The sequence below is a fragment of the Mya arenaria genome, chromosome 13 (assembly GCF_026914265.1).
Source record: "Mya arenaria isolate MELC-2E11 chromosome 13, ASM2691426v1".
Classification (NCBI taxonomy): Eukaryota; Metazoa; Mollusca; class Bivalvia; order Myida; family Myidae; genus Mya; species Mya arenaria.
In genome coordinates, this window is record NC_069134.1 from 3744520 (window position 1) to 3758917 (window position 14398).

Here is a 14398-nt window from a genome sequence, read left to right on the forward strand (position 1 = left end):
CCAGGCGTCATCGAGTGTCAGCCTCGACGGCGGAGATTTAATTATTTCAGAGAGTCTGACAGTTTAGGGGTGCCATAGGCACTTGTAACAATCTCTGACTATCAAGGGAATGGAAACAGTTTAGATGGCTGTGCCACGGCTTCCCGACGTCTTATGCGAGGCTTCCAGGCGTACCCACCCGTCATACTGGCAGTCTTCAATACCAGACCAATTCTCTTTTGAACATGGATACAAATGGTATGTTTGAAGTCGTGTAGCGATACCGTGTATGTAGGAATGCAGTTGGCATTGGATTAAGGGAACACTTCTTGATACGAATAACAGTCAAAAAGAACCAATCGGTGATATAACTAGCGTTTAAAGCACTGCTGTTAAATGAATTATAAATATTGTAATTGAATGGTGAATTTGTTTTATTTCATCCAATTTAGGCATCTTTTAAAGCGAAGAAACGGGCATTAGATGAAGTTTATTCCTGGCAAATGTTTTCCCAGACCTGTCAGGCGGATTACGAACAATTACCCCGAGAAAGCTCTCTCGTCGTATATTCGGTAAAATTCCTGCTTTGTTCGAAATCACGTTTCGACCGAAAAGTGGAGGAATATCACCCCAAGTGTTGTTCCGATTTTCCAGAGTATCGAATATTTGAGATAGAGAATTTGCCCGAAGTGAAATACACATGTTTAATGCACTCCTAAGTCTGGATAAACAGAATTAGGGAAGTTCTACAAGTTTTCACGGCTGTCTCATTGGAAATCACCGTCGTGTTGGAAGCGATCAACCATGCATCGCGATAATATCCCCCGCGGTTCACAAATATTTCCGAGATTTTGTTATTTGCCAACAAATTGAATAAAACGCAAGTTCACGGCACACTGACAGGGTGCAGACGTGATTCAGAACTTTTTGCCAATATTCGCGTAAAATAGGTCCCTGGGCCCAGCTCGTTAGTAATATACGGGACAAATCCTCGCGCTTATCCGATTTGGGCCGCCATGAGATCTAAAATCGATGGTTCACCCCGCGCTTATTTTTTAGCACAGAGCCGGCCGAGATTCCCCAAACTTATAAGGCTTTTAAGGCGACGTCCCGCGAGGACCCGCTCTTCCCCGTCCGGGAAACGGGAAGAGAAAGTCTGTTATTTACTGGGACTTAGTGTCATATATGGGGATAAGTGTACCGTCAGCAGGCTGGAGCAGAGGATCACTGCATTACCGGAGTGATGACTGAGATAAATTCGCATTAGCCGTGATTACCATCAAACGTCAGAGTGGGCTTGACGGAGGCTACTTTGTAAATCATCCCGCTGATATTGACTTCCAGTCGATTGACTCGGGAGCTTTTTTAACAAAACAAGCTCCATCTACTATTTAATCAACAGGTGCCACTGAATATTGAAGCGTTCCGTATTCGTTATTCAAATAATTGTCTCCGTGCTAAAAACAATAGTTTGTGGCAATTTCTGCTAATGGCACCAATGTCAGCTGAGGGAGCGCGCGAGCCATTGACTGACGGCGCGTGAATCTTATCGCACGTGAATTAATTCTCCCGTGCCAGCAGATGATCCCGATAAGTACTATTGCTTTTCTTTGTTGCGCCCTTAACAAATAGTGTCACCTACAAGTAACATCTAAAGCAAAGTAATTATGAGATTGATGTAAAAACGGACGAAAAATAATCCGCCGACTACTTATCAGTGCATTTTAAATCTGTGTTGTAAAGACTGTCCTAAATAACACCTGATAGATGAATCCTGTGTTCAAAGCAGCTACGGCTTAAACGTTTTCATCAGCAGTCAGTCAAATGTCTTGGAACCCCAAGAACATGTGAATGTTTGACTAATTATAATCTTCTGAAATGGTCTTGTACAGGACAGATGTAACGTGCACGTATACCACACCCTGTTCTCGATAATCGTATCACAGTAAACAGCATTGTCGATATTCGTGTGGGACATTGTATAGCATTGTCGACAATCGTGTGTCACAGTTAACAGCACTGTCGACAATCGTGTGTCACAGTTAACAGCACTGTCGACAATCGTGTGTCACAGTAAACAGCATTATCGACAATCGTGTGTCTCAGTGAACAGCATTGTCGACAATCGTGTGTCACAGTTAACAGCATTGTCGACAATTGTGTGTCTCAGTGAACAGCATTGTCGACAATTGTGTGTCACAGTGAACAGCACTGTTGAAAATCGTGTGTCACAGTAAACAGCACTGTCGACAATCGTGTGTCACAGTAAACAGTATTATCGACAATCGTGTGTCACAGTAAACAACACTGTCGACAATTGTGTGTCACAGTGAACAGCATTGTCGACACTCGTGTGTCACAGTAAACAACACTGTCGACAATCGTGTGTCTCAGTAAACAACACTGTCGACAGTCGTATGTCACAGTAAGCATACTTGTATACAGTCGTGTTTCACAGTGAACAGTAATACTGATAGACGAGCTTTATTATTTTGTCACAGTGAACAAAATTTAGCGACAGTCCTATGTGGGTCATTTACTTAACTAGTTGGCAGCTTATATCCACCAAATATATCAAGCTTTCTATTCTGCCATAATACAAATATTTTGGGAGCTTAGGGCGCGGTCCCGTATGGCCATAAACAAAACTCATTTTTCTCGAATATTCGTGCTGAATAATTAATGAAATACCCACCAGAGAGTGTTGTGATTTTCACATTTTACTGTTTACTTAGAACATATGCAGAACAAATACAACTATTGTTAATGTTTCAGGATATTTGCATTTTGGATTTGGATTATTATTGCACTGAAATATCTTGCAACCATAGTGTATTAGTGTTGATTTACCAACTCTAGTGCACCGGCTATGTTTAAAATACGTGTCCATGAACCTTGATTTATATAACGTCTTACTTGACAAAATTCTAGTATATAAGCCTCGACCTACAAAATTCTAGCTTATTAGCTTTTATTAAGTTAAATCTAATACATAAACCTTTTGTTTACAATACTCAAGTACATAAGCATTTATTTACAAAACTCTAGCGCATTAGCCTTGATTTACAAATTCCAGTGTATAAGCCTTTATTTTCCCAAACTCTAATACATAAGCTTTTATTTTACAGAACTCTAGTGCATTAGCCTTTATTTACAAAACTCTAGTGCATTAGCCTTTATTTACAAAACTCTAGTACATTAGCCTTTATTAACAGAAGTCGAGTGAATTATCCTTTATTTACAAATATCAAGTGTATTAGCCTTTATTTACAAAACTCTACTGTATTAGCCTTTATTTACAAACTCTAATACATTAGCCTTTATTTACAAAACTCTAGTACATTAACCTTTATTTACAAAACTCGTGTGTATTTGCCTTTATTTACAAAACTCTAATACATTAGCCTTTATTTACAAAACACTAATACATTAGCCTTTATTTACAAAACTCTTCTACATTAGCCTTAATTTACTAAACTCCAATACATAAGCCTTTTATTTACAAAACTCAAGTGCATTATCCACAACTTACAGAATGTTAATGTATTATCTTCAACTTGCAAAACCCAAGTGCACTATGCTGAACTTCCAGATCTCTAGTGTATAAGCCTCGACTTATAGAACTCCAGTGCATAAGACTCGACCTAGAGAACTCTAGTGCATTAGACTTAGATTTACAAATCTTTAGTGTATTGTCCGTGACTTACAGAACTCAACTGTATAACCCGTGTCTAACAAAACACTAGATGCATTAGCCTTAACTAACAGAAATCTAATGTATTTTCCTTGACTTCAAGAACTCTAGTATATAAGCCCCGACTTACAGAACTCCAGTGTATAAGCCTCGACTTACAGAACTCTAGTGTATAAGCCTCGACTTACAGAACTCTAGTGTATAAGCCTCGACTTACAGAACTCTAGTGTATAAGCCCCGACTTACAGAACTCTAGTGTATAAGCCCCGACTTACAGAACTCTAGTGTATAAGCCCCGACTTACAGAACTCTAGTGTATAAGCCTCGACTTACAGAACTCTAGTGTATAAGCCTCGACTTGCAGAACTCTAGTGTATAAGCCTCGACTTACAGAACTCTAGTGTATAAGCCCCGACTTACAGAACTCTAGTGTACTGGCCTCGACTTACAGAACTCTAGTGTATAAGCCTCGACTTACAGAACTCTAGTGTACTGGCCTCGACTTTCAGAACTTTAGTGTATAAGCCTCGACTTACAGAACTCTAGTGTATAAGCCCCGACTTACAGAACTCTAGTGTACAAGCCCCGACTTACAGAACTCTAGTGTACTGGCCTCGACTTACAGAACTCTAGTGTATAAGCCTCGACTTACAGAACTCTAGTGTATAAGCCTCGACTTACAGAACTCTAGTGTATAAGCCCCGACTTACAGAACTCCAGTGTATAAGCCCCGACTTACAGAACTCTAGTGTATAAGCCTCGACTTACAGAACTCTAGTGTATAAGCCTCGACTTACAGAACTCTAGTGTATAAGCCCCGACTTACAGAACTCTAGTGTATAAGCCCCGACTTACAGAACTCTAGTGTATAAGCCTCGACTTACAGAACTCTAGTGTATAAGCCTCGACTTACAGAACTCTAGTGTATAAGCCCCGACTTACAGAACTCTAGTGTATAAGCCTCGACTTACAGAACTCTAGTGTATAAGCCTCGACTTACAGAACTCTAGTGTATAAGCCTCGACATACAGAACTCTAGTGTATAAGCCTCGACTTACAGAACTCTAGTGCATAAGCCCCGACTTTCAGAACTCTAGTGCATAAGCCCCGACTTACAGAACTCTAGTGCATAAGCCTCGACTTACAGAACTCTAGTGTATAAGCCTCGACTTACAGAACTCTAGTGTATAAGCCTCGACTTACAGAACTCTAGTGTATAAGTCCCGACTTACAGAACTCTAGTGTATAAGCCCCGACTTACAGAACTCTAGTGTATAAGCCCCGACTTACAGAACTCTAGTGTATAAGCCCCGACTTACAGAACTCTAGTGTATAAGCCCCGACTTACAGAACTCTAGTGTATAAGCCCCGACTTACAGAACTCTAGTGTATAAGCCCCGACTTACAGAGCTCCAGTGTATAAGCCTCGACTTACAGAACTCTAGTGTATAAGCCCCGACTTACAGAACTCTAGTGTATAAGCCTCGACTTACAGAACTCTAGTGTACTGGCCTCGACTTACAGAACTCTAGTGTATAAGCCCCGACTTACAGAGCTCTAGTGTACTGGCCTCGACTAACAGAACTCTAGTGTACTGGCCTCGACCTACAGAACTCTAATATATTAGCCTTGCCTTTCAAAACTCTACTGTATTTTTCGTGACATACAAAACTCTAGTGTATTAGCCTCGACTTACAGAACCCTAATGTATGATGTTTGACTTGCAAAACTCTACTGTTTTATCCGTGACTTACAAAATTCTAGTGTATTATCCGTGACTTTCAAAACTCTAGTGTATTAGTCCGACTGACAGAACTCTAAAGTACGATCATTGACTTACAAGACTCTACTGTATTATCCGTGACTTATAAAACTCTAGGGTATTAGACGTGTTGTACGGAACACTATTGTATTAAACTCGACTTACAGAATTATACTTGACTTACAAAACTTTACCGTTTCATCCTTTACTTACAAAACTCGAATGTATTAGCCTCGACTTACAAAATGCTAATGTATTAACCTTGACTTACAAAACTCTACTGTATTATCCGTGACTTACGAAACTTAAGTGTATTAGACTTGATTTACAGAACTTTAGTGTAACACTCGTGTTTCTCCACGAAACAATTGACATTGGCTTTTGTCAGTTTCAGTTACTTAAAACGACTATAGAATTTGACGAGCTTGTACTTACAATCGCTGTCACACTACAATACTATCATTTACTTACGTCGCGTGTTTTATGCAATACTAGCCTATACCAATTAAAGTAAATTTACCAAGCAAAACTAGTATACAACTAAAGGTGCTTTAGCCTACAAAAACTGAAGTTGTTTTCTACACTCTACCAATATACTCCTCTTTGCCAAACTGAACTATTTCCCACTCTGACATTAAGTCCTCAAACAATCTTTTGAATAAATCTCTACCAATCAAAGTTGCTTTGAAGCATATATGGTTATAAAGTGTTCGTATATTAACCTGCATTGGCGACTGCTGCTCTATAAACTCATGTTATTCAGCCCCTGCCGCGCATAGCAGTCTTACAAATAAAACCTTTTAGCATATCCAAATTTATGTCACTTTACAAAGCAGACGTACACGATATATACAACATTAAATACATAACTAAAGTATATAAGAGTCAACCAACTAAAGTTGATTTCAAAACAATTATTATTATTTATTATTATTATTATTATTATTATTATTATTATTATTATTATTATTATTATTAAGCATTTTTTAAATCCCAATTATTGTTACCATGAAATGTTGCTCTAAAACACTATCGCTATTTTCACAGTATCTTGAACAGCTATTTCGCACTTGGGTAAATACGAAGTGAACATTCAAGCTGAATTCAATGAATGGAATTGTACTCTTCTGCATAATCTACAGTGATTTTAGTCTGACACTTTTCAATAACGGACATTTGTAGATTCCGTGCATTTTCACTTGTCTTTCATTAGAAATGTTCTCTTGTCTATCACTACAAATAAAGACATAACATTCTGTGTTTTTGTGAATGTTTAACCATTAATGCTGGAAAACAAGCCCCACTGTATTGCATTTTTTTATTTTTTTTATTTTATGAGAAAAACTGTCCTATTTATCACATTGTCATTTTCATAAAAATAATATACTATTGAATAAAATATGTATTATTATGTATATAATGTATTATCTACTACATCCAGACCTTGAATATTAAAGTAAATGTTGCTTAAAATAAGTTCATTAATGGGAGAAATTGTTGGGCGTGTCACGGACACTACAGCGTCACGGACTCTACAGCACTATGACACTACAGCGTCACGGACACTACAGCGAACTACAGCGAACTCCAAGGTTTTGCATCAGCATTGTGTCGTTACCAGTAAAATATCCCAATAATTTAGCAATGTGAATATTCCAAGACGTTCTTTAAGGAAGTGTCCATTGTGAATTGACTAATAAGGTAAAAAATGAATATGTAAATGATGCGTCACGGACGCTACAGCTGTTGTAGATATATAAACAAGATGGTCAATTTATAATTATTTTCATTGTGTATGCAATATCAATATTTTTATTTCGTACGACATCATAAGTGTTAAGTTTAGATCTTAATTTAACTTGAAATGATAGTGTTTATATAATAACTTATCTTAAAGAGTTAAGATATCACAAAAAATAAAATGTATAACGAATCTATGCCTCTACTTAATTTCTCATATTTTCTGAACCACTCAATTTTAGTATCTATATAAAGCTGAATGAATTTCCTACGAAGAACTGTTCATTTTGACTTGGCAAAACTGCAAATCTTCAAATCATTGTTAAACTCTTTTTCCAGTTGAGTTTTGATGATGAAATTTGATGAATTTAATTATAATCAAAATTGTACAATTATGCACATTTATTCATGTAAAAAGAATGAAATAATGTTGTAATTTAATAAAACTTCTTATATGAGTCTGTGTCTAGACTAGGACCTAAGACTGTTCGTAACTATGGCCCTAGAGGCTGTATTCACTAACGACTTTAGTCTGAGTTTGAAATTAGCGATTTTTTAAATGTATGATTATCTTAAATACAATAATTTTGAAACACAGACAATGTGTAAAAATGTTAATGCCAATTTGCCAACAATTTTCGTCTAATAAGTATTGTACAGCAAAATAAAGATGTGCAGTTTGAGTTTTGTGTCTTAAGTCTTAATCTCAGACTCAAGACGTTAGTGAATATGGACCTAGCTTGTTGATCTCAGACTCAAGACGTAAGTGAATATGGACCTAGCTTGTTGATCTCAGACTCAAGACGTTAGTGAATATGGACCTAGCTTGTTGATCTCAGACTCAAGACGTTAGTGAATATGGACCTAGCTTGTTGATCTCAGACTCAAGACGTTAGTGAATATGGACCTAGCTTGTTAATCTCAGACTCAAGACGTTGGTGAATATGGACCTAGCTTGTTAATCTCAGACTCAAGACGTTGGTGAATATGGACCTAGCTTGTTGATCTCAGACTCAAGACGTTGGTGAATATGGACCTAGCTTGTTGATCTCAGACTCAAGACGTTAGTGAATATGGACCTAGCTTGTTAATCTCAGACTCAAGACGTTGGTGAATATGGACCTAGCTTGTTGATTTCAGACTCAAGACGTTGGTGAATATGGACCTAGCTTGTTGATCTCAGACTCAAGACGTTGGTGAATACGGACCTAGCTTGTTGATCTCAGACTCAAGACGTTGGTGAATACGGACCTAGCTTGTTGATCTCAGACTCAAGACGTTGGTGAATATGGACCTAGCTTGTTGATCTCAGACTCAAGATGTTAGTGAATATGGACCTAGCTTGTTGATCTCAGACTCAAGATGTTAGTGAATATGGACCTAGCCTGTTGATCTCAGACTCAAGATGTTAGTGACAATGGACCTAGCCTGTTGATCTCAGACTCAAGATGTTAGTGAATATGGACCTAGCTTGTTGATCTCAGACTCAAGATGTAAGTGAATATGGACCTAGCCTGTTGATCTCAGACTCAAGACGTTAGTGAATATGGACCTAGCCTGTTGATCTCAGACTCAAGATGTTAGTGAATATGGACCTAGCTTGTTGATCTCAGACTCAAGATGTTAGTGAATATGGACCTAGCTTGTTGATCTCAGACTCAAGATGTTAGTGAATATGGACCTAGCTTGTTGATCTCAGACTCAAGATGTTAGTGAATATGGACCTAGCTTGTTGATCTCAGACTCAAGATGTTAGTGAATATGGACCTAGCTTGTTGATCTCAGACTCAAGATGTTAGTGAATATGGACCTAGCTTGTTGATCTCAGACTCAAGACGTTAGTGAATATGGACCTAGCTTGTTGATCTCAGACTCAAGACGTTAGTGAATATGGACCTAGCTTGTTGATCTCAGACTCAAGATGTTAGTGAATATGGACCTAGCTTGTTGGTCGGCCTCTGTCAACTTTCAACTCTGCCATTTTTTTTGCTCAGCCAAGTTTGGTTACTTTAAACAATCTCGCTTAATCTCTACCAACCTTTAAATTCCCTTTGTGTCCTTAAAGTTCGTGGACTCTTGAAAGATGCAAAACGAAACGTAGGCATAGTATTTAAGGAAACTAATATGTTGTCATATGGACGTATGGACATTGTTCAACAGCGTTGCGTTTCGTTCAACAAAGGTTCTAGGGAGGGTAATATTGGTAGGCTTACCTTCAAGAACCTCTCTTAAATGAGAATAATTAAACATAATGTGTTTTACGAGATTATAAAATATTACATCATACCATCAAATGTATTTATTTCCTTTTGTGTATTATATCTTGGTTTATAGTGTTAATGTGACCTACGCGCAAATTAGCTGCGAAGGGTTAATGTTGGTATTTATTTCGGGTAACGTTGAAATTGTCCATGTACAGATATTAATTTACCAGCTTCCTACTCCAGTGGCTTAGTGAAGCACTTTTCTGCTATTCCTCTACCAACTTTCGCTGCATGTATTGGACTTTAAGTTTAGCAGCTCCCAAAGTGCAAAAACATTAGTTTTCAGAATTTTGTATACACACAGGCAAGAGATGTTTTTTTTGGTTTAAAACATAGCTGATGAAGTAAATCCTTAAAGTTGTTGCTTTTTGTGGTGAATTAAAAGAAAATTAATTGTATATTTGAACTGTGAATACTGAGATAATATATTTTAATAATATGCCCAGGATTGATCACGTGATGAACTTCGGAGAAGTGTGGCCTCGCGCTTCCTGGCGCAATACTGTATACCTTTGTGGAACCATTCATGTCGAGTACATTGACAATTTATATATTTCTGTTTAGGCATATAGTTTATTGTATTTCCTCAAGCATGCTTCTGCCATTGTAATAACGGTGCAGCAGACTGAGAAGACTCATTGAAACTCCTGTACAACTGATGCTAGACACAAAACATAGGACTGTTCCTTTGTAACTTGGGACATTTTGGAAAGAAACAGGATGGGGATTTTAACAAAGGTTTCGAGGCCTCTTAACCATTTAACTCCGACCCGAATACATATGTAGTGAAATCAGTTGAAATGTTATGTCATGATTTGTGTTGTTTCTTTTGTGAAAATAAGTTTTCCATTTTTTAATAATATTAATACTTTTTACAACCTGGATCCTCGTGCCAAGTCTCCATAACGCATTTGGTCTAATTGCCGGCATTTAAAAAAAAAACTTCTGATATATCATTCTCGGAAATACTTAAATCTATATGTATTTCATAATTATGTACAATATGAAAGTTTTTTAAAAAAAAGGGTGATTTAAAATAAAGTATTCCTTTCTACGCATAAAACACTGCATGAGTGCATGTTACGGTGGTGCTTTGAAATAAACGTTTGATAGGAATACACATTGCAGGATCCATCCAGAATGTCACCAACGAACAGAACTAGACACTGTTCATTTTAGTTAGACAGTAACATTTAAAAGTAAAATTATCATTTTTACATTGTCATTCTATAATGCCGTCTTGTAAGAATATATTTTATTGAACATGAAGGTAATAAAAATATTCATGATGAAAGAAATGTTGTCTAACAATATACTTATACTTTCATGGTGGACAACTTTATCAAAGGAAGGTGTCCACAAATAGTGCTCTGCATGGACGGATATTCATAAAACATCATAAGTCATTTCCTAACTTAAGTCAATTTCTTAAGTTAAGCATCTCACTCATTACATGATATAATCGCTTGATAACATCTGAAATACTTTATTTTCATTGATTCGATTTAAAATATATGATTTTGTGTCATAAAATACTTGTACATTTCTTTTATTTTGGCCACATATATTCTAGGAAATTAAATTAGTTAAGGAATGACCTAACGTGTTTTATGAATACCGCCCCTGGGTATGAGTAGTACAACAAACGGTCTGTTTCAAGTTTTATTAACGTGACAAAGTGAATATGAAGCTGCGGGCTGAATATATCTTATAGGGCTTCAATATGTTCAACCTTTCAAAATCACTATGGATTGGAACCTGTTGCTTTATTTAACTAACAATTAAGCTAAAATTGGAACTAATTCACTGTCTTTATATTTGAACAACATAATAAATTATATTTATTTAAGGCGTTAAGAATAACAACACATTCAGTTTCGTAAATAACACAAATAAGCACTACATGTATGTGTGGTGCATGCGTTCAAACGACCAATCTTACTATATAATAGTAGTAGTATGGATTACATCGTGGTTTTAATGCAAGGGGGTAAAAGTGACATCAACCTTCTGGCAGATAACCCACGACATTACGTAAATTCTAAATGATTAAGAATGGCGGAGCGAGCCAAGAATCCCTATGCAAAAATTGCTACTACTACAATCACTTGTGGTGGTGCTACAACAATAACAACAACAACAACAACAACAACAACAACAACAACAACAACAACTACAACTACATCAACAACTACTTCAACTACTGTTGCTACTACTTATAAAACAAAATCGGCTATTCTCGACAATGTTGTTGTTGCTGTTGTCACTGCTGATGATGCTTTTGTTGTTGTCGATAATGATGGTGATGCTACAAAACAACACTACCACGACCAACAACTACTGATTTAGTTGCTGCTTATGATACTGATGGTGCTATTTCTGTTCTTGATGATGATGGTGATGATGATGGTGATGATGATGATAATAATGATGATGAGGAGAAGACGACGAGGAGGAGGATGTGATGATGAGATGATGATGATGATGATGATGATGATGATGATGATGATGATGATGATGATGATGATGATGATGATGATGATGATGATGATGATGATGATGATGATGATGATGATGGATTAAGTTTACTGTGCTGAAATAAAAATAATTAAAACGGGGATGTGAAGCTAGACATTGAAAGCACAGTTGACAATGTAGCGACTTACCGGATGCTTGACTGGGACGTACAGCACGTTCTGTACAAGCCCGTTTACCGTGCCTGGTCCCAACTTTAACCCTTTCGCCTTCACCCAAAACCGGAACTTAGAGTTTTCCGTGCTCGCCTCCTCCTCCCCCGTGAGAATGCGCATAATCCGGTCGTACTTCCGCCTCGTGACGGTCTTCGTCTTGCCGCTATCACCGTATGTCTTGAGCGCCCATGCCTGGAACGTTTCGTACATGGAACGGCGGCCCTCTTCCGAGATACCATTTCCGCACACGTTCATGTGGAACGGGCTGGATTGACGGTCCAGGGATAGCATTGTTCAACACACCTGGTTAGTACTTGAAGTGCTCCTTTAAAAACTTTTCAAACTAATGATAAAATTGCCACAGTCTATAGCTTGCACAATTTACATCAGTGCGCTATTGTCATTTGTCTAAACACTCTGAAAGAGTAAAGCTTCGACGTCAATTACACGTCCTGCAACTGTCACTTGTATTGCTGAGGAAAAGCGCTAATATCCTATTTCTAAAATTCCATTTCTATGACTACCGGACGATTGAGGTTTGTCGCGGCTGTCACCAGCCACACTGTCAATGGGATACACCTTGGTCTTACGTTCTCGTGTCTTCGTTCTGTCATCGAATATCAGCACGCGCCTCGCCCTGTTTGTCAGCATTTTCTGTTGCCGGGGACAATGACGAGACGCAACAGCCAATCAGATGTGTCGCAGCTACTTGTCCCGTTAGTGGCACCCTATGAATATTCATATCCGATATCGGATTTGCATATCAGGCAGCGTTAACGGGAGGTAACTGCCGCTTTAACGCAGCTTGTTGGAAGGAGTGATCTGCAAATTGCAGCTTGGTCATAGTTGATCTTGGGAGATACCGACGCATCAATTATCACTTACTTTACGGCGAGTAATCGACCGATCGCGGAATCATTCAGTTTAGCAATGAGCGGATTGAAACTAATGATAATTGGAAAGAATGACAACGGGGCTCGGCATTAAAGCCAGGACTTTTAGAGACATTGGTATATTGTGTTTGCAGCCAGTCGTTTGGCTCCTGAGAACCGCTGGATCGAGATATGGGGTGTGAAATGCGCTATTAGCAGTTTCGGGCAACTGTGAACTACCTGACTGTGCCTGTGGACGGTAGGTGTCTTACTGGCAGCTTATATCCGGCTGCCACGCGCACCTGCCGCCTCGCCTAACACCTCACGCTGGATGTGCGAGCCACACTCGGTCTCCCGACCAGCAGAATAATGACTCCTTTATATAACGTAAATAATATTACCCGTACAAAGCTTTATTCTGAAAGGTTGCATCCGTGGCAAACACAGCGATATTTTCTCACTGAATCTCGATGGCATTTCTTTTAAAACGTAATAATTAGTCCCAAGAAGAGAGAAAATTAATTTTAATGAAATTATTTCTCTATTATTTCGCTTTTTTCTCGTGAGTCATTATGCAGAGACGCAATGGCAATAAAGTCTTTTAATGAAAATATTTTTTTTCTGAAGCAGGCTAGTCATGGAAAACACAGAGTGTTGAGGGACCGTAATGTCTAATTACGGCCTCATGTGTGCCGTGTCGTACCGGTATATGGCAAGATCAACTTACCTGTGTTATTAGCAGCCACGGTAAATTATAGGTACGGGAGCTTCAAGACATCGATTTTTGGCCTCATTCTCTCATTTTCCTTATTAAATATCAGGTGCGGACGGAGATTTTCTGTTCCGTTACCATGGCGATGCTGCTAGCATCCCGGGTGGTATAAGCAGGGCGTGACACTGCTGAACTCGATCTGAAATTGCAAGTCGTTTTGTTTGATAACAATTCACGCTCTTACGTCAGTTACCAGTCAATGTTCATCAAATTAACAATTTTGCCTTTGTGTGTTCTGAAATGCGAGAAGGGGGGTGTTTTTTTCAGGCTGCCCTGTTTCTCAAGGGATGGTCGTTATTTAGCGTCCTTCACCAAGTACTGGGGGTGTAAAAACTGCGATGTCGGTCCACCGGCTTAAACTGAAAGGATGCGAGTTTGAACAAAGTCTACATTTTTGCCTTAGACCATGCACGTGAGTATTAAGTTGTGCATATTTAATCTGGCCTAAATTGAAATAATTTAGCTCAACATGTATACATGAACTATATACAAAATGATACAGTCTAGAATTAACATCGAAGAAAGTGCTGATATTTCGCAGTTTGGTGATTACGATTTAGAGTGTTGCCTGATTGCCTTTTTAAAACATAGTAAACTCGCAACAAATGCCGATATCTTCCAAGTA

The 14398-nt window shown here is 38.2% G+C and overlaps 1 protein-coding gene across 1 annotated transcript in view; it reads right to left on the reverse strand.

Annotated features, from left to right (window-relative positions):
* The window catches only part of LOC128213797 (nucleolar protein 4-like), a 39432-nt gene extending 27012 nt beyond the window's left edge, over nt 1-12420 (reverse strand). Inside the window, exon 1 of the mRNA XM_052919853.1 lies at nt 12106-12420. Within this exon, the coding sequence (XP_052775813.1) occupies nt 12106-12420 (315 nt within the window). The remainder of the gene's footprint in view (nt 1-12105) is intronic.
* Between the last annotated feature and the right edge of the window lie 1978 nt (nt 12421-14398).